The sequence below is a fragment of the Cheilinus undulatus genome, linkage group 20 (assembly GCF_018320785.1).
Source record: "Cheilinus undulatus linkage group 20, ASM1832078v1, whole genome shotgun sequence".
In the NCBI taxonomy this organism is placed as follows: Eukaryota; Metazoa; Chordata; class Actinopteri; order Labriformes; family Labridae; genus Cheilinus; species Cheilinus undulatus.
This window is the reverse complement of record NC_054884.1, coordinates 12191404-12217600: the sequence shown is the minus strand read 5'-3', so window position 1 is coordinate 12217600 and position 26197 is coordinate 12191404. Positions and strand designations below refer to the sequence as shown.

Below are 26197 nucleotides of genomic sequence, written 5' to 3'. Positions count from 1 at the left end.
AATGACTCTATAAAAACAAGCCGGGAGAGTAAAATGACAGTGACGGTGCAGAAGTGAGGCTGTGGAAACACAAAAAAGAGACAGATGGAAGATACTTGCATTCCCCTCTTCATCTCACAACATTGATATTCAAAACAAATAGCTGGCTGAGGTGTTGGGACTGTTGGTAGCTGAGCCTGACCAATACAGCCTGTAGGCTAATTTTATTAAGCCAGTACTGTTAAGACTGGGGCATTAACATTAGGGGGCAAAAGCAAAAAAGCTCACCACACAAGCAGCTGTATCAGTGATCATTTTCCCTGAAAATGCATGACGAAATTGGTCTGAAAAAAATCCAGTATCTGACAAATATATTATTCAGTTTATATCATCAGGCTGAAAGACTAACACAGATATATCAATACCAGAGTCAATGTTTTTTGATACAAGCTGACATAAAACATTTTTTGCAGAACATTTAAGGCAGAAATAACGCCTGGTTAGTTTTTAAAAGAGAGCAGTGTGTAGTTCACAAGCCACACACTCTGAATTTTGATTGTAATGCTCTCAGCACTGTATAACAGTAATGTGTTTGAAATGGAGGATCACTAATGAGCCAGTCATTAAACCCATCAGATATAGTCTGATGTAAATAACCTTTGAAAGTGGGTGTGAACTCTACAGGTAATGTAGGGCTTCTGGCTAAGGCTTCTTTTCCACTTTCCATTTGTATTGTTCACAGCTGAATAACTTGAGAGGCAATTATGTCTTCAAATTATAGTTGTCACTACACCAGAATTTGGATTTCGACACATTACTAGGCAAAATCAAAGAATATTGATTAGGGATGCACAATACTTATCGGTACTGATAAATCATCATTCTATATTTTGTATATTTTATAAAATTTTATTATTCCAATAACAATAAAATATCAACTGATAAAATCCACCGTTAATAATACCCATTCCGAAACATTAGTCATTAGTTACATGGCCCTAAGTTTCAGAGAAGAGGAAGAAGAAGCCTCTTGAGGGGAGTAAAAAAACTCCTCGAGCTGTAACACAACAGATTTTATACGTCACATAGTCATCCTTATGACAGACTATAAATGGAATACAAAGCAGCACTAGCCACTAGCATTAGCATTAACAACAAAATCAGCCTTAACTGAGTTGTAACGGTATTAAAATTTCATTTCACGCAGATCAATATTATCCCAATATTGTTTTGGTTGATGAAAATCCAAAAGGCACCAATTTATCATTTGAAATAATTTCGTCAAATCTGATCGTAAAACACAACAAATCAAATTACTAGACTTTACCCCTTAAGTGTGTGTAAACATTAAAAGTAAACATAAAAGCTTTATCAAATGTACATTAACCAATGTTCTTTGTTGATTAGGTTGTCAAAATTTGATACTTTTAGATACAAAATGCTATAAAAATCCCCATTATTCATATTTTTATGTTTGATAGGAGAGAAAAGTACCAACATTGCTGAGCAGATATACAGGTCACATTTTCAGTCCAATGCTCCGTACCAATCTGTGTCCTTATCAATAATGTAATTGATACTTTTCTGTTGTTTGGTGGAAAGACAATGATCTGTTTTAACAGGAGTAAAAAGTAGATGATGAGTTATTACGTCAAAAGGGTCATGATTCGGTCTCTTATTTCTATTCTATATTGCAGAAAAAGTAAAAACACATTTATTTGTCTTCACAACTGGATTTATTCAATGTTTTGTCAAAAAGCTGAATTTCTGTTTATTTGATTTTACGTAATTTTACACATTCTGCCACAATCATGGAATCCTACAGCCCTAGAACATATCATATTATAACCATCATTCGGCTTGTTAAGTGAGCTAATCAACATTTATTCTGCTAATTTTAACACTGGATAAATATTTGTAACTATTGGGAGCTACTCCAAAGTTTGTGAGAACTTTTTATGGACTTCTGAGTAGAGAGGAGCAGTTAAAGCCAGTGAGTGTATGCTCCCCCTACAGAGTTTTTTTGTTAGTTAAAGTTGGCTTCTGCATTTTGGTTTAATTTGTTTCATTGTGCTGATATGTTTGGAGTTTATGAATGTATTAGCCTATGGCTAAAGTTCTCCTTACGCCTACTTGTCCGTGTCTTTGTGCTCTGACAGGAACAGTGAGTGGTGCATGCAGGTGATAGCGAGGAAGCACAGGAGGCCTCCTTCTCTGACATGTTTTACATGTCTTTAGTCGACCCATGGATGTTTCTTCCCAATTCAATCAACCTGTGTAGCATGTCGTCTGGACATTATGTACCATGATATCAAAGCTTAGTTATCACTAACAGTTATCATAATAATTAAGATATCATTGGTATGATAACCATGGGGAAATGTTATCATGGTTATCATCTGTGTTGTTAACTGTTTCATCTGCTGTGAAACAATCAGGAAATAACATATTTCTCTCCGTCACTACCTCAGTTGCAAATACAGGCATTCTCTATTTCTCTCTACTGCTGCATGTTTTCTTTTTCGCTCTGTGACTATTCAACCAAACAACATTTTGGTCAGAAGAGAGCTCAACCAACTAGTGTTGTCAGCCTTAAAAGATTAACTAGAAAGGGAGGGATTTGTGTACAGGTTGCTTCGCAGACTGAGAATGGGTCTAAAACCTCACATATCTGTCACCCTGTCCTTAATAATACTGCCGGCAGAAAATACCAATATTATGTAACCATCCGGCCTTGAAAAGCATACACTTCAACCAATATATTCAGGGTCATTGAACGGCACAACACAAGCATACCCAAGCAAGGCCAATGTCAACACTGACTATTGTGACTTCAAAGCTCTTTGAGATCTTGTGTTCACTCAGCTGAGATGTTTGTTTTAGCTCTGGATGTCGTTTCAGCATTTAAGACGCTTAAGACTTAGTTTCAGCATTTTGTCAACACGCGCTTGTAAAGATAGAAGACCCTCTGAGATTTCTTACTAGTGTTTGGAGCGCGTTTTGGAAGGTTAACTCACATCCTCTGTGAGCATAGAAGAGTATCTAACATCAATATTACCAAGGTCATAATTCAGGTCAATTGCGAGGTGAGTCTGATGACCCCTTTTTATGCAGCTGGTTACACTTAACAAATTACACCTATTCACACCACATTCACACATTTAGGGTTGAGGGTAGAGTACAGCAGTAATTAGGGGTGTGACGAGACACTTATCTCACGAGACAAGATGAGATGAGATTTTGGCCCACGAAACACAAGACGAGATTTTATACCTTTTTTTGAGTTTTAGGAAAAAAATACAAGGGTGGATAATATTTCCTTTATACAACTGAAAATCATAGTTGCAAAGCATTCAAGTCTATTCAGAAATGTTTAAACTAACTCCTGTTGTACTGAACAGGCTGTCAGTGCCTACACAGTTAATCTTGTCTGACTCAAACTACATTTTAATGCTCTTCACATCAAACCTTTCATTTTAATAGTTGAACACATCTGTATTTTACTATGCTATGTACTCATCTCTACAATTACAATTACGATATTTAATACTGTATTTAATTATATATAACAAAAGCATTTACATTATATTGAAAGTAATTTAAAAGCTATTTACAACAGAGTGAAATCTAAAGAACTGCATCAGTAAAACCAAACTAATTCTCATCCTCTTTAAGTACATCCATATTTAAAACAATCAGAATTAATATTTCTGTCAACAACACATTTGCTGTAATTTAGAGCAATAAGATTATTTTATTGTTTTGTGGTCTTTTTTCTCATATGAGCTTTGACAATGTTGGACAAAATGCACAGATGAGCATTATGTGTGTGCGTCTGTGAGCGAGAGTGTGTCTCTGCTCTGTCTGCTTTCAGACAACAAACAGGGCGCGTTTAACTGGGACTAGAACTTCTCTTTTTGGAGCTAACAACGAACTCTGGCATTCAGACTGAGTTTGTTTTGCTACACTGCAGTATAAAATGGCCCGTCGCTCTACACATGTTAAGCTTCTGATTGATGATAGCACAGCCAACACCTGATGTATGTGTGACTGACAGATGGGGAGACGAGAAGGAGACATGATGAAGGAGCGACTGAATCAAAGTTATAAAGTCACAGATAAGGTGGAACGGTGATGGGTCACGGATCAGCTCCGTTTCTTCATTAGCTCTCCCACCAACAATTATAAAGCATCTTTGTAATCTTTTATAATTTCCAGTTTGGTATTGTTTTCTGTAAGGAGAGCTGCTGCTCTAAGTGTCTGCACAATATTAATCTCGCGAGATGAGTTTTTCTGCGATGAGAAATCTCGTGGTGTTTTGACCTCGCGAGATCTCGTGGCATGAGAGCTCGTTACAACCCTAGCAGTAGTCGCTAATCCCATTCAGAAACCTCACATGCCACTGATGCAACAGTAGGAGCAAACCCACGACTTTGCAAATGAGAGACGACCTACTTTACCACTAATTCACAGCTGCCCCAACATGTTTAGAGCACCTTCAAACACTATGTGGCCTTACGATACATACAAATGAAATAATAAAGTGAAACAACCTGTGAAGCAGTGCATTTGCCTGCTTCAATGTGAGCATTCATGCATGCATATTGCAAATTTGGGTGTGTGCAGCATCAATAAATGCACAAATGTCTGTAGATGAAAGCTGCAGGACAAGATAGATTTCTACCGTATGTTAAAAAAACTATAGGTGTGGTTAAAGTCCCCTGTCCAGTCCAATAAAGTGCATTTTAAGCTGTAAGGTCTTTGGAAACACATGTCAAACGACTGTCATCATTGATGCTAAATTGTTATGTAATTCAAAGTACAACTTAAATGAAAACCACATGCTCCACACCTTCTTTCTCCTGAGCCCTGGTATGTAACAATCATGAGGACTATCTTTGTCAAATCTCTCCACCCAGTCACGTAAATTGTACACTTGTCATCTTCCTTTTCACGAGCATCAGAGCTAAAGCATGCATCAACAGCACCATGTTTGAAAAGTCATGCAAAGTATTAGGTAAGTGCACATCATGTTTCAAAAAGGTTGTGAGGATAAGTTTAGGGTTACATTGGTTTAAGTCTCACCTCGTTTTCTTTAATTTCGTACTTAGAGGAGTGCTTTCCTTGGCTTTTCCTCCTCAGCTTCTTCAGGTCTGTCTGTGAGCGCTCCAGGGAGTCCTGCTTCAGCTTGTGCTCCGACTGATAGCGCTTGAACGTAGCCTGTAGAAGAATGAAAATGAATACTGCTATGACTAGATATTTTGATACAAATACCAGCATCTGTGTTAGCATGGCTTTCTTAATTTAAAAAGTAAATGATATTATGTCCAAAGGAAGAAGGAATATGTGATAGCCAGTCACAGTTATGGTTACAGGGTAGCAAGAGCTGGCCCATCAGATTTTTTTTCCTATGCTGGCCCTCACCACCACTCTGTACTGTAAGGTACCTCAGGATAAGGCAACTTTATCTGTATGGCACATTTCATGAAAATAAAACTCAATGTGCTTTACATGAGTAAAAGAAACGTCAAAACACAAAAAGACAACACAAAATGAAATATTACAACATAGATAAAACTACAGTGAACTGACTACGCACAATCCTAATAAAACGGATTAAGATCATTTTAACAAACTTTCCAAGCTGAGACTTTCCAAGTTGATTTAAAAAAGATTATATAATATACCAATCATTTGAACCAATATTTATAATAAATTTGTTAGGAGTGTGTGTCCTTTTCCACCAGAAGCACCACTGCCTGTGTGTGAAAGTCCTCTCTAAAGTAAAACTGTTAACCGCTGGCTGTTATGTGATCCACTGTGATGTGAGTTTCAAATTACTGTACCTCCTCTTTCTGGGTGTAGGGAAGTGATGGAAAAGGTTAAAGTTTATTTATAACCATGTGCAGCAGCATCAGGAACAACTAAAACCATTAACAGTTTTTAAAAAACATTTAGACTAACCTTTACCCCTTTTAATGTGAAATTTATATAAAGTTAATTGGTTCATGTTGGTAAATTTCTGGCGTTGGAGTAGTCTGACCCCAAGCTTCCTGTAAAGTGAACTTACAGCCGGACGCAAGTTTACTTCACATTGATGCACAACGTGGAAATAAATAATATTTAAGGCCCATCTCTGTTTGTTTTAAAGCAAACAGAACTTTCACATTTCCAGATCCTATTTTGGATTATTATTTCTCATATCATCTCTGGGTTGAAGATGGTAAAGAAGAGGGAGGAAAAGAGAGCCTTAGAAGGAGGGTAAGAATAGAAACTACATTAGATCCTCAAATCTAATGTAAGTCAGTTTACCTGTGAAATGCTAAAATAATAATTAGGCAGTATATCACTTCCAGCGCTTCTGTATATGTCATTGTTTTTACACCTTAAGGGGGCATATTTTACCCTTTAAAGACAAGTTTATATTGGTCTCAGAGGTCCTCAAAACATGCCTGTGAAGTTTGATGCTAGAAAAATACTCCAGTATAGGATTTTTACATGTCTAAAAAGCCCTCTGTTTGAGCCCTGCTCAGAACAAGCTGTTTCTGTGTCCGTAGCTTTAAATGTTTAAGAGCTGTCTGACTCTGCCCCTCTCAGAAAATGGATGTGGCTTAATGTTTTTTTTTTTTTTCCAAAAAAAACATCAACTTATTATTCAAATCACAGTATTAACACAAAGAGTCATGTAAAAACAATATTTCAAACATATATAGGGGGAGCAAACAGTATATACATATTTTTTATGAGATCAGGGTATTGCATGTATTTAATAAACAGATCAGATCTTTTTATGGCTTTATTATTTGATGATGTTGTTATTGTATTAAAGTATTGTTTGAGTTCATTTTCGAAGTATTTTCCTTTTTTTTTTTTTTTTCTTTTGCCCATTTTGTTTTGTGAGTGTGGCTTCATGGATGTGGCTCTCCTGAAGGAGAAGAGGGAGGAACTTTCTTCCAAGTGGGGAGGGCCAACCAAACCTGAGGGCAGGGCTAACTCCCCACATGAGGTCATGAGGAGAAAGTCTGAGAATGGCTTGTTTTAGCACACATTTTCTGAAAGGTGGAGAAAGAGAGTTGGGGAGGGAATGGATTTTTCTGGTACTTGAGGGGACTGCGGACAGGCCAGGGGCACATATTTTGGTTAGAAAAGCCTTGAAAAGTGATTTTTTCATTTTGTTAAAGGAGTGATTTTTCCCACCTTCATGAGAGCCACTTAACTTGTCATTAGGTTAGTATTCATTAAGTGTACTAATCATGACTGAACAAGTATGCAACGGTAACACTTTCCTTAGTGAGATTTGGTAGTATAACAGCTCAAATCTAGTGAAGAACTGATTTTTATATTTGTGCACTACTGCAGGGATGTTGGCAACGCTTCATGTCTACGTCGGGATCAGTATTAGGAAATGAAAAGATGCTAATTAGACATCACTCACTCGCAGAAGAGGTGGACAGTTGACGATTCATTACACTTACATTCATGTATTTAACATCCATCTCTGTCTTCTTCTCCAGCTCGACAACAACCTCTCGGTGGAACCTCTTGAACTGCAGAGAGAGGAAACACACACACATTAGCACAGCAGTTCGTTGCATCACCAATCACCTTGCCCACACACTGTTCTAAACACAATGTACAGATCTGTCACATGGTTCAATGGAAACATTTCGATAAGAGAGGAGTGACCTGGAGGAATGTATCATAATGGGTTTCTAAGAGGTTGTGATTCCACCTGTTGGGATAGCTTATCAGCCTGTTAAAGTTAAAGATTAACAACTTTCCCCTCTTGTAGATGCTTTTAAATCAGTCCCCTATTTCCAGAGGGAAAATGAGAAATTGTAGTGTTTATCCTTAAAATGATATATCACTTTTATTTTGGAAAACTGTGTATTTTTGGTGCTTCTCTTACATTACACTCAAAGTTGCACTTTACAAATGACACTTGACTCCAATTGACTCGTAGTTATTAGGTATCCAAAGCATCTTACCCTGAGGCAGCCAGGTCAGAAATGACTCTGTGGCTTTTTCACTTTCGTCAAACTTTCCTTCACCCTTTTGTTACAACACTTTCAAACTTTGTAAAATGAAAAGAATGAGCTCAGAAGATGGCAGAGGTGACCAGAAAAGACGGTGCAACAAATTGAAAATCTGTCCAAATGGTCCTGATGTGAAGATAAGTCTAGTGTTGTTGGCCAAGGGGGACTTTGAAGAATGACAATTTCTCAACTGTTGGTTTGTGACGCAAAGAAACTTTTTTAAGTGGAAGCAATGCAACTTAGAATTTCTCTTCACATTGCTTTTCCTTCATTCTTCTGACTCAGGACCAGAGAGACTGAACTAAAATAGCAGTGGTTTTCTTTTACAGAACTGAGGGAGTCTGGAAACCGCCCAACATGCTATTAGGTGAAGCAGACTATATTGAATTGAATCACAAATTTGAATCATATATTAGTACATCGTGCATTTATTGGGAAACTTCTAAAGGCAGATTTTTCACTGTACTGCCAACTTTCAGCAGTGTCGATGTGGATATGGGATAAAAAAAAATAAACTACAGTGCTCATATCAATCTTCACAAAGGGACATGTCACCCAGTGCAACAGTGTGGATTAATTACTTGTGCTTTTGAAGGGAGGTTGATGGAACAGAAGAATGAGATTAATTAGCCACGTTGATCAAAGCCCAGTTCTGACAGTAAGAAGATCAGTGGATAAATTTCAAGGCAACTCACGTTTTCTTCCAGTTCAACGTGAACCTTTCTGTGGGCCTCAGCGATCTCCATTAGAACCACACCTAGGAAGACAGAAGGAACAGACTTTAAGTATGTCAGATTATCTGATTAATCCAAAAATGGTCTGTTTTTCTCTTTATCTGACAATGGTCAAAGGACTGACTAAGACCATTAAGTTTAGGAAATACATGTATTTGGTTGCTGATGTTAAAAAGAGGATTAAAACAAAAACACAAAACAGGACATGTCTGAACATTTTACTAATTTGTGTGTGTGTGTGTGGCTGTTATGTAAGATTTGTGATCCATGGTCTAAACCCTGAAAGTCTTCATTTAAAGCGATTGAAACTGGTAAATGTAATTCTCTGATGTTCATCTTTTATATTTAACCCTGTATTTTTAGATGACCATGAAAAGTTAAGATCAAATGTTGCATGGTGAATAACTATGCTCTCATTTAATATACATTGTTGCATAAAAATTGACCAGGGTGTGTTGGATGCTCAAAATTTCCTTGGGAAGGACTTACAGCTCAAGGGAATGTCTTTGTGGACTCACTTGGCTGGATATTTTTCCCAAATCTATCCAGCAACTCCATGTGTCTGTGGAAAGCCCTGATAAAACATTTTCCTCAAAATGCTTCAGTTTTGCCTCATTGGAGAATAATATGCCAAAAACCAGAAGCCAAAAGCGGAGTATAACAAAAGCAGATGCAGGAGGAGGTGCAACACACAATGAGATACAATAACCATTTTGCAAATAGTCCATATCAACCTTATAATCTTTTCTTTTTTTCTGAAGCCTTGCATACATCTTTACAGCCCCATATTTTACAGATGACTTATCTCCTGTCTGTATTTGAACAGCTGTCAATAAGTAATCTCTTTGAAAGGTTCTGGTATTGTGCGGTCAGACACAGAACAGTCTCCATTCACGGACGGGCTACAGCACAGATAGAGCAGCATATGACATGAGACAATGGGACTGAGTCAATACTGTAAACACGAGTGGACAATCATAGCTAAGCAGTTTATAGCCCAACCTCTGTCACAATGGGGTGAAATCTAGACTCAAGGTTTACTATAGGACAAAGTGTTCTGGTGAAACCTGTGAAAACTGTACTGGATGTGGATGTGAGGTGGGCTTAGCGTGACGGAAAATCCTCTAAGGATTTCAACACCTACAGAAAAAGTCAAAAACCAACAGGTGTAAGGTTAATAAGTGCTTTTTAAGGGAATTATCCATAAAGATGCTAATGTCAGCATGCTTCAATGCGTGAAAACTCCTCCTGCACTCAGCAAACAAACGTAATGACCCGCAGATTCAGAGCTGAACTTCTGTGATCCGACAGGCAGCGTCCAGCTACAACAACATTGCCCTCTGAAGGTCACCAGAACGTACTGGTAAATGCTGCCTTTGTGCTTGGATGGGGAGGGGTAGGAGTGGTGGCCGCGGCGGGCTTGGGGAGCTGTTTATACAGCCCAAACAACACACAGCACGGGGGGTTAGAGGAGGGAGGCTGAGAAATGCAGGGAGGGGGTGCTTAAAGAGGCCCTTGTACACCTGCAGGTTTCACCTTTGGGGTTAACAAGGTGTGAAAGTAAATGCTGGAGAAAGTTATCACAGCTTGGTATTCAGAGGCTGGATGGTGTATCAGATATCTGGACAACTCAGAAGACTGAAGAGAAGATGAGAGGGACACAAAAGTCAATGCTTATGGGCTTTCTTTAGATAAAATTAATGTGAAACAAGGTGGTCTGAAAGGGACTGTTACTTAAGTTTATCACCTTCACACAGTGACAACATCACAGTGCAGCTTTCTCTCCGTTTATCTTATCTCACATCTCTGTCTGTCACTGGTCATTTGTTCTCTTTTGATGTTTTTAAGTATGGAGATAATCTAATCTTACCACAACTATTTCAAATATACAACTCTGTCAACATGGGTTTCCAAGCAGGGCTGGGAAAAGACAGCTGTGGAAAACTACATAACCCATGATTCACTCTTATTACTCATGATCTATCACCAAGAAGGCAAATTCATACAAGGTTTTGCAAGATGGTCTAAAGGAGTGGTTTTCAACTGGTGGTTTGGGGCTCAATGGTGGACCTTTGGGCTGTTTTTAATGGGGAAAAAAAAATCGAACAAAATGTCTATGATGTACCGAAGCTCTAATTTGGCATACAGCTTTGTATTTGTTTTGACTCAGGTTTGTTGTTAAAATACATTAAGGCTGTTTTCTCAAAATGCTGACCTATTTTTCCCATGATATCTCAGGAAAACAACCTAAACTAGCCTGTTATTACAGATAACCTTGCCACCCCGTCTTTGGAGTGGTGGGGTGGCGAAGTGCTAAGAAAAAAAAAAGCCCAAAAATCAGATCATATCGTATCAGATGTGTTGGTATTCGTACTTTATTGGTAGCAGATTTTGATACTTGTGCTTATGCTGACCAATCAGATGAAGCTCCACACAAACAAACATACTCCCCCAGATTAACCGGGTGCGATTTTATATGGAGCTCAGCAAAAGTTCAAGCAGGAATACTGTTTCTGATCATTCTTCAGTCATCACTCATTCACATCTCTCCCTTTTCCTTTCTTTCTCTCTTCCCACTCTGATGATCAGCTGATTATGGGCGTACTTAGGAGGGCGTTCACTCTCCTAAGTACTAAGCTAATCAGATTCTGCCACAACCTCGTTTGACCAATCATCATGCACCTGTCAGATTTTAAATCTGTTATTCGCTCTTTCACAGTCAGCCAGTCGTTCTGTGCGGACGCTGCAACCCTCCTCCACCCCAGCCACATCCATTCAGCTACTCAGTGTCTAGTCCAGATCCTAACAGGTCTCCTGCTAATCTCATCCAGTCTCCTCCCCCATGCCACCTCATTGGTTCCTGGGCAGCTTCTCAGAAGTCTTCTCCTCATCTGATCCTGTATCTCTCAACACCACCACCAATGTATAGACTCCATAGGGGGGTATCCTATTCCTGCCGTTTGCTTCACTACTCCTTCAAATATATGAAATCATCACGGTGGAGTCTAATTGCCAAGGACTTTGGACAGTTCTTTAAGTCGATTTGTAAAATAAATTGTTAAACTCATATTAAGTCCCTCCTGATTGAAATATTGTTTGTATGTGCTGGACTTGTCCCAGGATGCAACCGCCGCTGGATAATTTATTTATCAACAAAAATATGACGGAGATCTTAGGACGAGGCAAGAATATGTGGATTAGAAAGACTGTATTTTGGGGTTACTTTTCATTCAGGAGACACGGCACGTTACTAACAGGTACTGTGTAACACCTGCCGAGCCATTGTGTCTACTTTCAGAGGAAATATGACAAACCTTTATCACCAACTGTAACACCACTATAAAAACAACCCAAAACAGTCAGAACTGTTTAAACAGAACAAAAAATGTCAAGCAGAAAGTCAATTACTTTGCTATCATTACAGCAAATGTCACCATTACTCATGCTTAGCTGAGGACATAATGCCTGTAGAGTCGGGGATTAGAGAAGATGAATCTGCTCATGAGGTGGATTTAGGTTTCCTTTTATAAATTCAAAGCTGTTTGGATGAAGTGTCCCTACAAAGTGTATTTTATTTTTCCTTATAATATTTTAGACAGGTAAAGGGGTTTACAGTGTAGTTTTGCACTCTGCAAAACAGACAAATTTGTAATGCTTTTAAAACACACAGTGGGCACTGTTTACTGGCAAACCAGTGGTTTTCAACTGGTCTAGCATCAGGATCCACCACTGCCCCTACAACAACAAATCATGACCCAACTTTCTTCAATTACAACCAAACATCTTTGATGAAAAATGTGGCTGTTTGGATTTGAAATGGAATGGAGAGATGGAGACATATCTTTCAAAATAAAAGCACATCATAGACTTTTTGCCACTTTTTTCCCTGGCACACATCTGTAAAGCCACTGAAAATATCTTCCCAAACACTTTTGGGTCCTGGCCCACCAGTTGAAAACCAACTATGTCTCTGACTGTTTTGATAAACCAGTTAAAAGAAGCAGTGCAATGTCTGTCCCTTGTGGAGTACCTAATAAAAAACAGAGAATTTAGAGGTAATATGCAAAGGTCTATTTAGTGCATTTTGAACAGTGTCATTGCATATTTTCCTCACATCATACAGGCCTAGTTTCAAGAGTAGATTCATTCTGGTCAGTTGATGAGGCCACTGCATAACCCAACCTCACGTTTAATCCTCTGTAATATTACAGGCTTGAGAGAATAGAATCAAAACAACCATATAATGGTCAGTTCTTTATGTTCAGTTCAAAATACAGTGGTTATTTAAAAGCACTCAAGTTAAGATACATATTTTGCATGGCTTCATTCACCTGCATCGAATGCCTGTTTTACAAGCCTGCAGATAAGATGCACAGCAACACCTTCAACACTCTCTACAGGTGATGCCTTTTATGAGTTGGGAGTGCCCCGTGCCAACACAACTCCTGCCTGTGTTTGGTCCTAGATAAGGAAGCTGTACTAAACAAGGGTGACGTTAGCAGGGTGGGCATTGGCAGCCGACCTGTTGGCACCTTTTTCTACAGCTCTCTTTTATTTCACAATTAATGGATAACCCGTCCTCTATTGTGCAAGCTAAGGTTAACAGTGGTCATCGGTTATCCTCACATAGCATGATTTTATCACTAGGATGCATCACTGGGCTTGTCCACGCAGGTCAGCAGAGTGTGATGAAATGCAGCCATCTCATATGTGACTCAGAATGATATCAGAATTAAACATATTACAGCTGAGGAGGGGAGAGACACTGGATGACCTACTCCCTTTCTGTGAACGGAATAATGTCAAAAATCAGTGCTTAACCAGACTGAAGGCGGTTAAAGTCCTTCTGAACACCGCTTCTTTGAGTTGTCTGTACACTGAAATTTAAGCTCCAGATCAACTCTTAAATCAACTGAGAGGTTCAAATGTTTGGCAACTGCAGCTGATGAAACTGAAGAATGAAAATGAAATATCTCAAATTTACGACTCCACCTGATGGAGGTTGTGTGATGTAACCAAAAACATGGCTTTCTAAATCAACCTAGATATTATTTTGTCAGCGGCTAAATAAAACTAAACTAAAGGTGTGGCTGTATCCTTGAGATGACACCGGGGACATGTGAAGAAAACAAGATAGGTGCTCTCGTGAGAAATCCCCAAAACCCAGTTTTGAACTTTGCAGGCCGATGGGATGCAAAAAGCCAGCACTCCACCTGGGTTGTCAACCTGGACCATCCCCTCACTGTTGTTTCGTGGGCTGAACAGTGAGTGCTGACGTCCCAGAGCCACATCCAACAATGTGAAACCACCAACTATATCAACACCCCCCCCAAGGCAAGGAGACAAGGTGAAAGGATCAAAATTCAAATTTCCATATATTGATTGATTTTTAAAAAAAGCAAGCAATATATTCAGAAAAACAAACAAATAATGGAGTCACAACCAGAAAAAAAATAAAGAAATTCACTGTGAGGGAAACCTCCAACAAAATCTATAAAAGGGCTTCAGGTCAAAGAAAAGTTTCTGCATCTTTTTTGTCTATTTTCCATCCAACTCTTGTGCAGGAAAAAAGATTGCACAAACAACTGAACTTTGTTTGACTTCCAGTTTAAAAGAAAGTCTTGATGCAAATACAAGAGCAAGCAATGATGCAAATACAAGAGAGTTTGATTTTCACTAAAGATTACAATTTGGTGGTGGTATTTCAGAAATGGTAATGTGGAAATTAGGGGCTATTGGAAGAATATATCAAAAATGTATCACAAAATACTTATGATAAGATACCTGAAAAAAAAAAAATCTAGTTATGGAGTATCAAGTAATTTCTAATCCAGCAGCTTTTCTGTGAATGAATGATGAAACTTTCTAGACAAAAGCTCAGAAATTTTGTTAATATACTGCATTTTAAAAATTAGAAACACTAAAAGTGTATGCAAACTGATTAACTGATTAATCATTGAACTAATCCTGTCGTTTTCTTGCAGACACTTAATTAACCCCTGAAAAGACAAGTATACTTTCTCTGAGCCCTCCACAGATTTGTTTTTATGTATGAAATATCTCACCCTGTATTGTGATGTTTCTTTCTCTGTAAAGATGGCTAAAATTGACATTTAAGGTTTGGGTTTCTTTATTGAGTTGGGTGTTTTTCAGCTATCAGCTGTGTTTACTGAAGATCAATATCCTGACAGGTTCCTTAACGGAGATTGAAGACCTGACATGATTCATAACAAAACATCATTTTTTATGAAAGTAGATGAGACTTCAGCCTCAAACACTGACATAAATGAATAATGAAAAACTATCTATCTATCTATCTATCTATCTATCTATCTATCTATCTATCCATAGGGGAGGCCAGGGAACCCAGAGAGAATCTAAACATGCATGGATCATGCAGAGGTTCAAACCAGAAACCTCCTCCATGTGAAGCGACAGTGCTCACCACTGCACTGCTATAACGCTCTTGATTGATAAGAAAAGAAAACTCGCTGTTTATGGACTATTTCCTTAAAACACAGAGTGAAAACTAAAGCTGATAAATGGAGAGGCTAAAAAGAATCATTGGCACTTTTGGTAAGCACTGACGTGTGACAGGGTTTTAGATATTCCAACATCACAGTTTATTGAGCGGTACGTGAGTCTGTGGTCTCTTTACAGGTCCCTCGAGGAAAACTCCCCAAAAGGAGAGCCTGGAGAGGCTTTTGTTCAACGGTGGATGCAGGGCGAGGGTGTTTGAGGTCTGGGATCATTACAGAGCCGTGGAGTGTGACGAAAGGAGTCATAACTGACTGAGCAATAAGGGAACTCTTTGAAAAACAACCTCCACCCTTTTCTATTTTTCTTCTTTACAACAGACGAGCATGCAAAGGAAAAACAATCCCCGTCTGTGTGATCTGCATTGATAAAGCAGTGGTCCAGACACTGTATGGTTCATGTAATTGTTTCTGTAGAAATGCTCCATAATTAAAACCATTAGATATATGACTGTTGCAGACACACAGCATAGTTTAGTATTTTGAAAATGCTACTGACTTGCGTTCATGCAGCAAGTTTAATTAAAGATATAAAACGAGGTAGCACATGAAAAGTACAGATGCTCTGGTTCAAACAGTAATTCTTGAAAATCTGTGGCAAGGTGGAACTCCTCTGGCAAGAACAAAGCAGAGTCAACCTCATAGCAAGGCAATTCATACTGATAAAGACAACTCACTAAATGTCCTTCATCTTAAGTCAAAGATGGAACTCTAACTCAGTGGATAACTTCACTTATGGTGCAAATGTGTCTCACTTAAAAAACAACAATTGACAAGACACTAGGGATGTTCCTGTCTATTTCACCGTTCGGCGAAATGCTCATTTATGTAGTGTTTAACCAGAGGTGTCAAAGTATTCACATTCATTACTCAGGTAGAAGTAGAGATAGTAGAGTTTAAAAAGACTTCTGTAGAAGTTGAAATATCAACTCAAGCTTTTTACTCAAGTAAAAGTATAGAAGTACTGGTTTCAAAACTACTTAAGCATAAACGTAAAAGTCATGTAAGGGGGAAAAATGCCATTAAGGACAAAAGCTTAGGCTGCACCACAGGGGCCAATTCTATTCTACCATTTCATTCCATTCTACAATTCCATTCCATTATAAATTCTATTCCATTGTACCTTTACATTCCATTATACGTTCCATTCCATTCTACAATTCCATTCCATTCTACTATTTAATTCCATTCTACCATTCCATTCCATTTTACATTCCATTCCATTTTACATTCAATTCCATTATACATTCCATTCCATTCTACCATTCCATTCTACCATTCCATTCCATGATATATTCCATTCCATTAGACCATTCCATACGACCATTCCATTTCATTCTACCATTCCATTCTATTCTACCATTCTATTCCATTCCATTTTACCATTCCATTCCATTCTACCATTTCATTCCATTCTACCATTTCATTCTACCATTCCATTCCATTCTACCATTTCATTCCATTCCACCATTCCATTCCACTCTACCACTCCATTCCATTATACATTCCATTCCATTCTACCACTCCATTCTATTATACATTCCATTCCATTGTTCCTTGCCATTATACATTCCATTCCATTCTATCATTCCATTCTATTCTACCATTCTATTCCATTCCATTTTACTATTCCTTTCCATTGCATTCCATTCAACCATGGTGCACAACCCCACCTCCCCAAAAAAACATTTCTCTAAAAGCCATAATGACTGGCCTTTATAATATAAATGTCACTGTAATAAATTAAACACAGTTATCTTCTATGGGATCAAGCATTTCAGTGTGAGGACCTGCAAATTTTATATGGATGAAAGACTTGATTTTTAACATCTCTGTAATTTCTCAGCATTTTAACAAAGAGGTACTAAGTTTTGACCCTTTTGACCGCCTTTTGTTCCAATTAACTAGCTAGCTTATATAAGCTAAGCTATGTATTTCCTGGCCCTTTCTTTAAAAAAAAAAACAAAAAAGCACAAATAGAGTGGTTTAACTCGTGCCCAAGACTAAGCTAAACGGCATGAAAATTAAAATAAAATTAAATATGGTGTATGATTCACTCTTAACTTTAGAGGACCAGCTAATACTGCTTGTTATAAAAGCAAAAGCATATTACAACAGCTAACAGGACATACAAATCTCTCCATCCTGAATCCTCTCATGTTCACTTCAGTTCGATATTTCAAAAAAACAATTTCTACCAAGGCACAGAGAAAAGGTGGAAAGGGTGTGGATCATGCTATTCTTTCCCCTGTAACATTTTCAGTCCCTCTCTACCTGCAGCCAACTCCCTGTGGAGTCCAGTCACACACGAATGCACAGGAAGTTTCTTATTGTGCAACTCTGAAAACTGGCTTTAAATACACAGGGTTGACATATGTAAGGCACACCAGCTGCAAAGAAGATGGATTGCAACACAAATACATCTACTTAGGCATGCACAAATTCATGTGTCATTTCTAGTTAGCTGGTTTTGCCTCTATAAGTCTATTCGTGTCACAGAATAAGTATCTTTGTCTTTTGTATGTTATAGATCACATTAGCCACCATTGAAGTGAGACTTTAAGCAGATCAGTAAACCCCCTAAATGCAGTGCTAAATTGTCTTATGTTATATAGTTTTATAGTGTAGTAGTTTCAAACAGTGAAAGCCTCATCAGTATGTCTGTGTGCAGTTATAGTAAGTCAAACTGTTGTGTGAATCGAACTAAAATTGGACTTCAAACATGCATAAGAACATGTTAGTCTGATGGAAACTGTACAAAAACAATTTAAAAATCAGGCAAACAAACATAGATAATGTGGTTGGGTATTGATTTACTCCTGCATCAATCATACCAAAACCAGACTAGCCATTCAGCTTCTTTCCCACATCCTCTGCCAGACTTTTTAAACCAAGAACTCGAACAGCATCAATGCTAGTTTAGCAGAAATCACAATGCTGTTTGCTTTCAGATATCACCATGAGCTTAAGGGGTAAAACGCATTGTATTTTTGCTGAAAGTAAAGTGAAGGGCAACTGTACAGAGCTGTCAAATAGTTCAGTCACTTATGTTCAAAACGCAAAATCACAAAACTATATTGCATCTAGAAAACACAAACAGTGGGTATAGGCTAGAAGTAGCACTGTTATGACCTACATCAGTGAGGTAAATGCAGATGATTACATTTATTAAATTAAGTTTTGGTTAATCTTGGGAGACATGATTTTGCAATTAAAGACAGCCCTAATAAGCCCTCATGAGCTACTAGTGATAATGGATGAAGTAAGGCACTAAAACTCCTAAATTCCTTTTATGTTTTAATTAGGTCTGTTAGTAGTAACGCGTTAATGCTTGTGATTAACCTTGTAACCTTAACGCGTAAAAAAAAATAACGCACTTTAATTATATGACTAAGTTTGACCACCAGCGCGGATGTTTATGTGCCTCGGGGTGAAGAAGTAAGAGGCGGGTCAGACACAGCCAGCAGTGATAAGTAAGGAGACAGACCCAGGTCTGCTTAATGGTCATTTTCTTTTTAAAAAGCTGGCGAATGTTAGTGAAGATAAAACCAAAATTGTGGGTACATGCTGCAGTGATGAACTGTCTACACCGAAGCACGAGTTTTAAGTTTCAATCGAAGTTAATTAGCAAACTTTACGAGCTGAAGACGGAAAATCTGATGCATTCAGGTAACCTCAGTAAATTAGACCACTGTATTTTTATGTTAAGATGTGTTCAAATGTGAGTGCATATGGTCGAGTGGTTTAAGGCGCTACCCATGTACACAGGCGGCCTGGGTTCGAACCCGCCCTGTGGCCCTTGACCGCATGTCTCTCCCCACTCTCTTCCCTGTTTCTGAATCTATCCACTGTCCTTCCTCGATCAAATAAAGGCATGAAAAGGCCCAAAAATAAATCTTAAAAAAAAAAAAAAAGATATGTTCAAATGTCACACAAAAATGAGAACATTTAGTTTTTGATGAGAAACTTCAATAAATACAGTGTGAATATATGTTTATATTTTAGGGGTATACAATAGATGATAATACTTGACAATAACAACCTTTAAAAATATAAAAACAAAAATATACTTAAACTATTTTTTTTAAAAATGCTGTTATTAATCATGATTAATCACATAATAGTGATGTGATTAACTTGATAAATTTTTTAAATCAATTAACAGCACTAGTTTTAATCTAATTCCTGTCTTTTTCATCTACAGACATTCTAAAAACACCCTGCTATTTATTCCTTAAATTACACAAAAACTCTAAGGTAAAATTCAGAAACCTTTCTGTCAGAGATTTGACCATCATTAGCACTACTTATTAGCACTGATACTCAAAGATAAAGCTGGAGAACATGGGTCAAGATAATGTTCAGTAGGGCATATTAGAGCATATAAACAGGTTATCAAAAGGCTGGCTTTTATCAGGAACTTTATTAGTGACCTGTGATTAAAGTGTAATTTTTATCCTATATGGGATCATAAATTCTACAGCACAATGGTCCGCTGCAGGGCACAGGCCACAGACTCTCAGCTGTTAGTCGGATTCAGGAAGCCATTATTTTTGACTGTCTTGCCTTATTACAACACTTGACCTGCATTACAGCAATACTCTTAAAGAAAACCTGGATAAACAGGAGTCATGGAGAATAAACAGAGTGGTATGAAGTGAAAACCTCAGGTTCCTTTCTGCAAATACCTGCTAACCACTGTGACGTAAGTGCTTTCTTCACTGAACCATTCGGGGGAAAAATCCTTTCACAACACAGTAATGACTTCACTTTTTAAAGGAAGCTTTGCTGAATTCTGTCAGCCTTTGACCTAAACTAAAAATCCTTCTTGTATAACACTAGACCAATTATAAAAAGCATAGCCCCCTTAGTTCCATACAATTTAGCTTCCCCTGGCCTCCACAAACACACAGTAAAGACCAGTGGTGGGTTTGGTGGGCCAGATGGAGTGACAGGGTATGAAGAGGATCACTGCTGGGAAGACAGTCCCCTCTGTCTGTCTGTTTGTTCAACGTGTTTGCTACCCTGCTCCCTGCAGTGAGAGAATTCACACCGTCTCGTTGTCGTCTATTCCAGGCGGAGAAGGAATGACAGGGATGGAGGGAATGAGCTGGAAGTTCAACATCTCCATGTGCTGTTTTTCAAAAAAGCCATTGCAATTCCGAATGGGGGTAAAACATAAAAATTGCTGGTTCCTTTTCTATCATATTTGTTTTGTGAAACATCCACAGATGCCTTTTCTCTGACTCCCATTAAAATGGACTGACTAAGGAAGGACTGTCATTTTTTTTTTTACATAAGGTTTTGTTGTGACTAAACAGCTGTTGCTTTGGAAATTAAGCTACCAATGTTAAAGCTGCAAATCTCCACATGATCAAAAGTAGTTGGCACAGCACTTCGTTTGGCATCTGTGATGTTGCTTCAGCTCATTGTTTTTTGGTATGTAGTAAAAATGTCACCGGCCGACCATGGAACATCAACATATTATTTAATGAAGCGATGAAGCGCTGGCATTGTTCACTGACAGGTGTGGCCCGGCAAACTCGATTAACCTTGCAGAGTGTTATCCCAGTCAACGTTGTGTTGTGCTCTGACAGACGGGAATATAAAGAATAAGAAGATCTTAACAACAAAACATAGAGATAAAATATTCATGGGACATGGGACAACTGCAGTCAAAGGCCAAGCATTAACTTTTTGTACTGTTCTCGATATCATGACCTTGTTTTTACATTTTATATCACATCTGTGTAGGCTGTCTTTTATCCCCTTATGGTTATCTAAGGCTTGATCCAAAGAGGATACTGAACTTGGTTAAAAACATTGTACCTCTTCTCCATAAGACTTCTTCATATCAGTTCAAACCTTTCTTTTCAAATGCCTTTAACGTCATCCAGTCTCCCCTTTGGGTCAAGCTTTAAACACTTTACACAATCTAACCACTGATTTGTATATCATAACTCTGTATATATACTGTAAATGTCCATTCTCAACACTGATCTGTGATATTGCACATTAGTAGCTTTTAATAATATAAGTGAAGCGCTATACTGTAACATCGTAAGTGATCACAATTTTACACATATACACTCCTTATCCTTGGAAAGTAAATTTAATTTTATTTGTTTAGTAAGGCTTTTAAGCTTCTAGTTTCTTAGTTTTTAACGTCATATTTGATATTAACCTTGCTTTATACTTACTCATATCAAGCTGGAGATCTGGATGGATGTACTTTTCTATTTGGTGGTGTTATTTACTGTGTATTTATTCTGTTACCTATTCCCCGTTTGTGCCGTATCCATCCACCCAACCATCCATCCAACTTCCCCATCCATCCATCTTTCTATTCACCACCATACCGTTCATCCATCCATTCATCAAACATCTTGTCACTTAACCATAAATAAATCCATCCATCCATCTTCATCCAACCATTTATCTACCTATTTGCCATTCCCTCTATCTTCTCATTTGCCACCCATTAATCCATCCATCCATTGTCAACCAAACATCCATCCATCTATCCATCCTTCTATCCATCCATTTATTTTTTAATCTATCCATACAGCGAACAAACCATTCCCCGCCCAACCATTTATCCTTCCATATATCCACCCAACCATCCATCCATCTATCCATCCTAGCCCAACCATGCATCCTATTTGCTACCCAACCATCTACCCACCTATAGCCATCCATCCATCCATCCATCCATCGATCCATCAAACACAAACAAAACTGTCCACACTGCAAAAGTTAAAATAATAGTGTTTTTTACCTAACACACACAAAAACAAATGCCTAACTATTAGCCAGTAATTTCAATACATAAGGTGTTTCTGTGGACTTATTTGTACAACATAAAGCCTGCATATACTGTAAATCACTTTACTGTGGCCTGTTGGTGAGTGAATGTGTTTTGCCTGTAGTTTCCTCATTACGCTCAGATAATGGAGGCTCTGTGCACCTGATGAAGCTTTAAGTGAAATGTGTTGTTCACTGTTAAGTCATTTTCAGTGTGCAGAGGATTGTGTATTACTGCAACCTGAATAATCCCTGATTTTTCTATTTGTGTTTTCATCACTTCTTGCAGACACACCTTATCTTTCAAACTGTGTCATCTCCAGGAAAATCACCTCACCCAGTGTGACATTATATCAGATTTTGTTTATTATTGTGACTATTGTGCAAATGTCATTCATAAGAAAACTTGGATAAATATAAAGATCTACTGAAAATCTAAAGCTATTTTTCAGAGGGAATGATAATGGTAGTCTGGTGGGTCACAATCCTTACCTTTCAGTTTTTACCACCATGGTCTGTTTCCTCTGCCATATCAGCCTGAGGTAACAAAAAAGCCAATTTCTAGCCCTATGCATTAAAAGGGGATGCATCAGAATACAAAAAGCAACTTGATGAATCGTAATAGTGTGAAATGAGGGCCCCTAGGCAAAGTAGGTCAGCTCCAGATTTCAGCACTAATAGAATAATTGGAGATGAGTCACAGGATGGATAACAAACAACCTGTGCATGTTTGATGGCAGCAACAGTGAAAAAAAAAAAACGGAGGTAAGGAGGCACTTCAATCAGAGCTAGGGGAAGACAGCAGACAATAATGAATTTCTACTACTGATGTGAAGCTGTCAATCATTGTCATTACCATATGTTTGCATAACTGCCACATACTTGGGATCATCGTCACATAGAGCCAAAATGTGCCACCACTGTGAAGATGGATAGAATCAGCTTTTTGATGGTGTTCATCTTCTAATTTTTACAGTAATGGGATGTTTGGATGAAACAGGAGGGATGTGCACTTCTTCATTATCTGGACAACAAATGGAACAACATTTCATGTTCTTAGATTCAGTACTAAAATCTACTCATCTCGTGCCGGTACCTTCCATGAAAGGGTAAAGACAACACTAAATTTCCTTAGCTTAGCACAAAGACAAAAAGAAGAGGAAACAACTAGACTGTTATTTTCTTAAAGTGGCAACAACACCAACCACCAACAGTACAAAAACATCTAAAAGCTCTAAATCTAGCTTTAACATTCTGTATGTTCACATGCACAGCTAACTCAGGTTACAGATAAAGCTCAGTTAGGCCCTTTAACTGAACTTTTATCTTTATCACAGTATATGACTGGGGCAGAATTGATGTATTTACAGGAGTGTATCCGACTCTGTTATGATAGGTGGCGATACAGCCCCTTTAGCCAGGTGTAGCAGGCCTACCTGTTGTTGCTAACATCTAATTAGCCTGGTGAGTTGATTATGGTTGGTCGTGTTGCTGCAGCGTTTTACCTTGTTCTCACACAGCTTGCATATTGCATGACTCATGTCCAAACCCTAACTTCTTGGTGTTAAAAGAAGTCAGAGATAATCTCTGCTCTCTGACTTGCTGACAGTGGATAGGCTTTTTCATCCATAAGTTTGTTTTGGTCTGAAGTGTTTGCTGCATCATGCAGTTTAGAGTCTGCTGCCACCTGTTTGCTTTTTTGTTAAATGCACCATTGGGAATGTATATTTCAAACAGTATTGAAATAAGCATTGGACCTTCTTCCTATTTGCCCATTCTTCACATACCAAGCAGTCAACAGAGATGTAAGCAAGCATCGAATTTGATATTTGTCCAATGGTGAAAATATGGTTGTTATCACTTTAGCACTCCCATTTTATCACCTTCATCTTGTTTCTTTTGGGGCAGTTTCTTAGGGGCAGCGTAGCATGCCTAGAATGCCTAGGCCACTTTGGGCACAACACATGCAAGGGTAATTTGACCCTAATGGCATTAGACTTTACAATTTTAGTCAGGCTAGCCTGTAGCTACTCTTAGATTATTTTGAGATGATTTGTAGCAAAAAATTGTTCTCTTTAAAATTCAGCAGGGATATGCTTCAACGACAATACCGTGGCCTGTAATCAAAAAATTGAATTATGGTTGCGCCGGTAGTTGAGTGTTTAAGGCACGCACCATGTAGGCAGGCGGCCCGGGTTCGAATCCAGTCTGTGGCACCATTTCTCGCATGTCTCTCCCCGCTCTCTTCCCTGTTTCCGAGTCTATTGTCTGTCCTCCTCTGTCTAATAAAGGCACGAAAAAGCCCCAAAAATCTTTAAAAAAAAATAAATTGAATTGAGAACATAATGTCATGTATTCCTTTCACAACACACACGCTTGAATACAGATGCTGCAGGACTGATACTGTTGCAAATGTTGTGGCAGCAGTTTTAAAATATGCATCCCCTACAGTGCAGTTAGCAAAAAAATCAATAGGCAGCTGCAAAAAATATGGGCAAGAAAGTCTGCTGTTAGCAAGACTGATAGCAAAGATACTGGATTATTTTGGGTTTCTTCAAATGTGTCAGGAGTGGACATGAGTCATGCAATAAGCAAGCTTTGCAAAAACAAAATACTGCAGGAACACAGCCAACCTTTCTCTACTCTTGACAAGTCACTATCCTAATTAGCAGTTAGCATCAGAAGCTAGGCTCACCACACCATGCCATTGTTGCCTAACTTTCCAGCCAGCACTAATGCTTTCAAGTTAAATTTTCTTTCAACTTTTACACAGGATCAGAAGATCACAGGCAGCACTTTCATGCCTTATTAGTAAAGACTTGAGCCGTACAGTGTTGCTGACAACAAATGTTCCAGGCAGCTGATTAAAGAGTGGGTTATGCCATTTAATTCCCACTTGTCTGTGAATTTATTTGGAGATGTCCATATAAAACACACCAGTGCTTTGTGTTTGATTATCTCTGGCTTCAGCCCAAATCCAAATCCATTTCACTGTTTTTTAATTTATCTTTGAATGAGTCAATTTCCCATAATATCTGAAACAACTACTGGTTCCATATACACCTCCATATCCACTCAGACATATAAATCACCCCTCCTTCACCACTCCAAGATATAAAGAAATTGGTTGTAGGTCATTTAGTTACAAAGCTTCATCTGACTGGAATAAGTTCAGTTTGCACTCTTTACTTTTGTTTGCTTTCTGCACTGCTTTAATTACAGTCACAACAGTGTGATTTCAAACAACATATTTTTGTTAAATAGATCAGGCAAAAACACACTTTACAATGAGTTGACTGGTGATTTAAGAAGAGATGGTAGATGTACTTTAGTTTCTTTTGTCCAAGTGGTGAGGAATTGCTAAGCCAAGTGAATTGGCTGTTTCACATTTACAGTAGTGATGTGAGAGAACTACATTTGTCATCTATTTGACATAATATCAAAGAAGCGTATTCCTACTTCCATGTGCTTTAACTGAAATATAGCCACGAAATCATAACCTTTCTCAAGCTCTAGTTGCACTAGATACTTTGAGACATGTCAGGCAGAACCCCTTGAGATTAGCATAAAGGTGGATTTGAATGAAACTCACCGAGCTCTCTGGAGACCGGAGACGCGATAGCATTCTCTCCCACCTTTGAGACGGCATCAAAATAGGCCTTTCCAGCGACAGTCATCGCTGCGATCGGAGACAGACAATGATCAAGTTACAGGCTGGGAAAATGAAATTTCACTTCATATAAAAACAGATCATTTTATACCTAAGTAGGCAGAATTTGGGGGTTATTTTGACGCCAAAAGGTCACCAAGTTTTTACCATGTGTGCGGTCTTTGTGTAGATGTGTTTACCTGTGACTGATTTCTCGTAGTTCTTCCCCAGGTTGACCAAGTTCCTCAGGCCTGGGTTGAACTGCTCCATCACAATCTGGGACAAAAAGCACAGATTTAAGGTGGAGAATGGCAGAGAGGAGCACTGACTTTTCTGTGAGTTACTTTCTTTTTTGATTCCTCAAAAACATCTCTCATTTCTTTTCTGTGTTTACAAACAGCTTTCTGGGGATAATACAACTCCTGGGGGTATTTTTTGTGGCAGTGGGTGGAGAGGAGA

The 26197-nt window shown here is 38.3% G+C and overlaps 1 protein-coding gene across 1 annotated transcript in view; it reads right to left on the bottom strand.

Moving 5' to 3' along the window:
• baiap2l1a (BAR/IMD domain containing adaptor protein 2 like 1a) overlaps nucleotides 1–26197 on the bottom strand; it is a 46976-nt gene that overhangs the window by 17416 nt on the left and 3363 nt on the right. Inside the window, exons 2-6 of the mRNA XM_041815035.1 lie at nucleotides 25939–26014; nucleotides 25682–25768; nucleotides 8711–8772; nucleotides 7455–7526; nucleotides 5065–5199 (exon numbers count right to left, since the gene is read on the bottom strand). Of these exons, the coding sequence (XP_041670969.1) occupies nucleotides 5065–5199; nucleotides 7455–7526; nucleotides 8711–8772; nucleotides 25682–25768; nucleotides 25939–26014 (432 nt within the window). The remainder of the gene's footprint in view (nucleotides 1–5064; nucleotides 5200–7454; nucleotides 7527–8710; nucleotides 8773–25681; nucleotides 25769–25938; nucleotides 26015–26197) is intronic.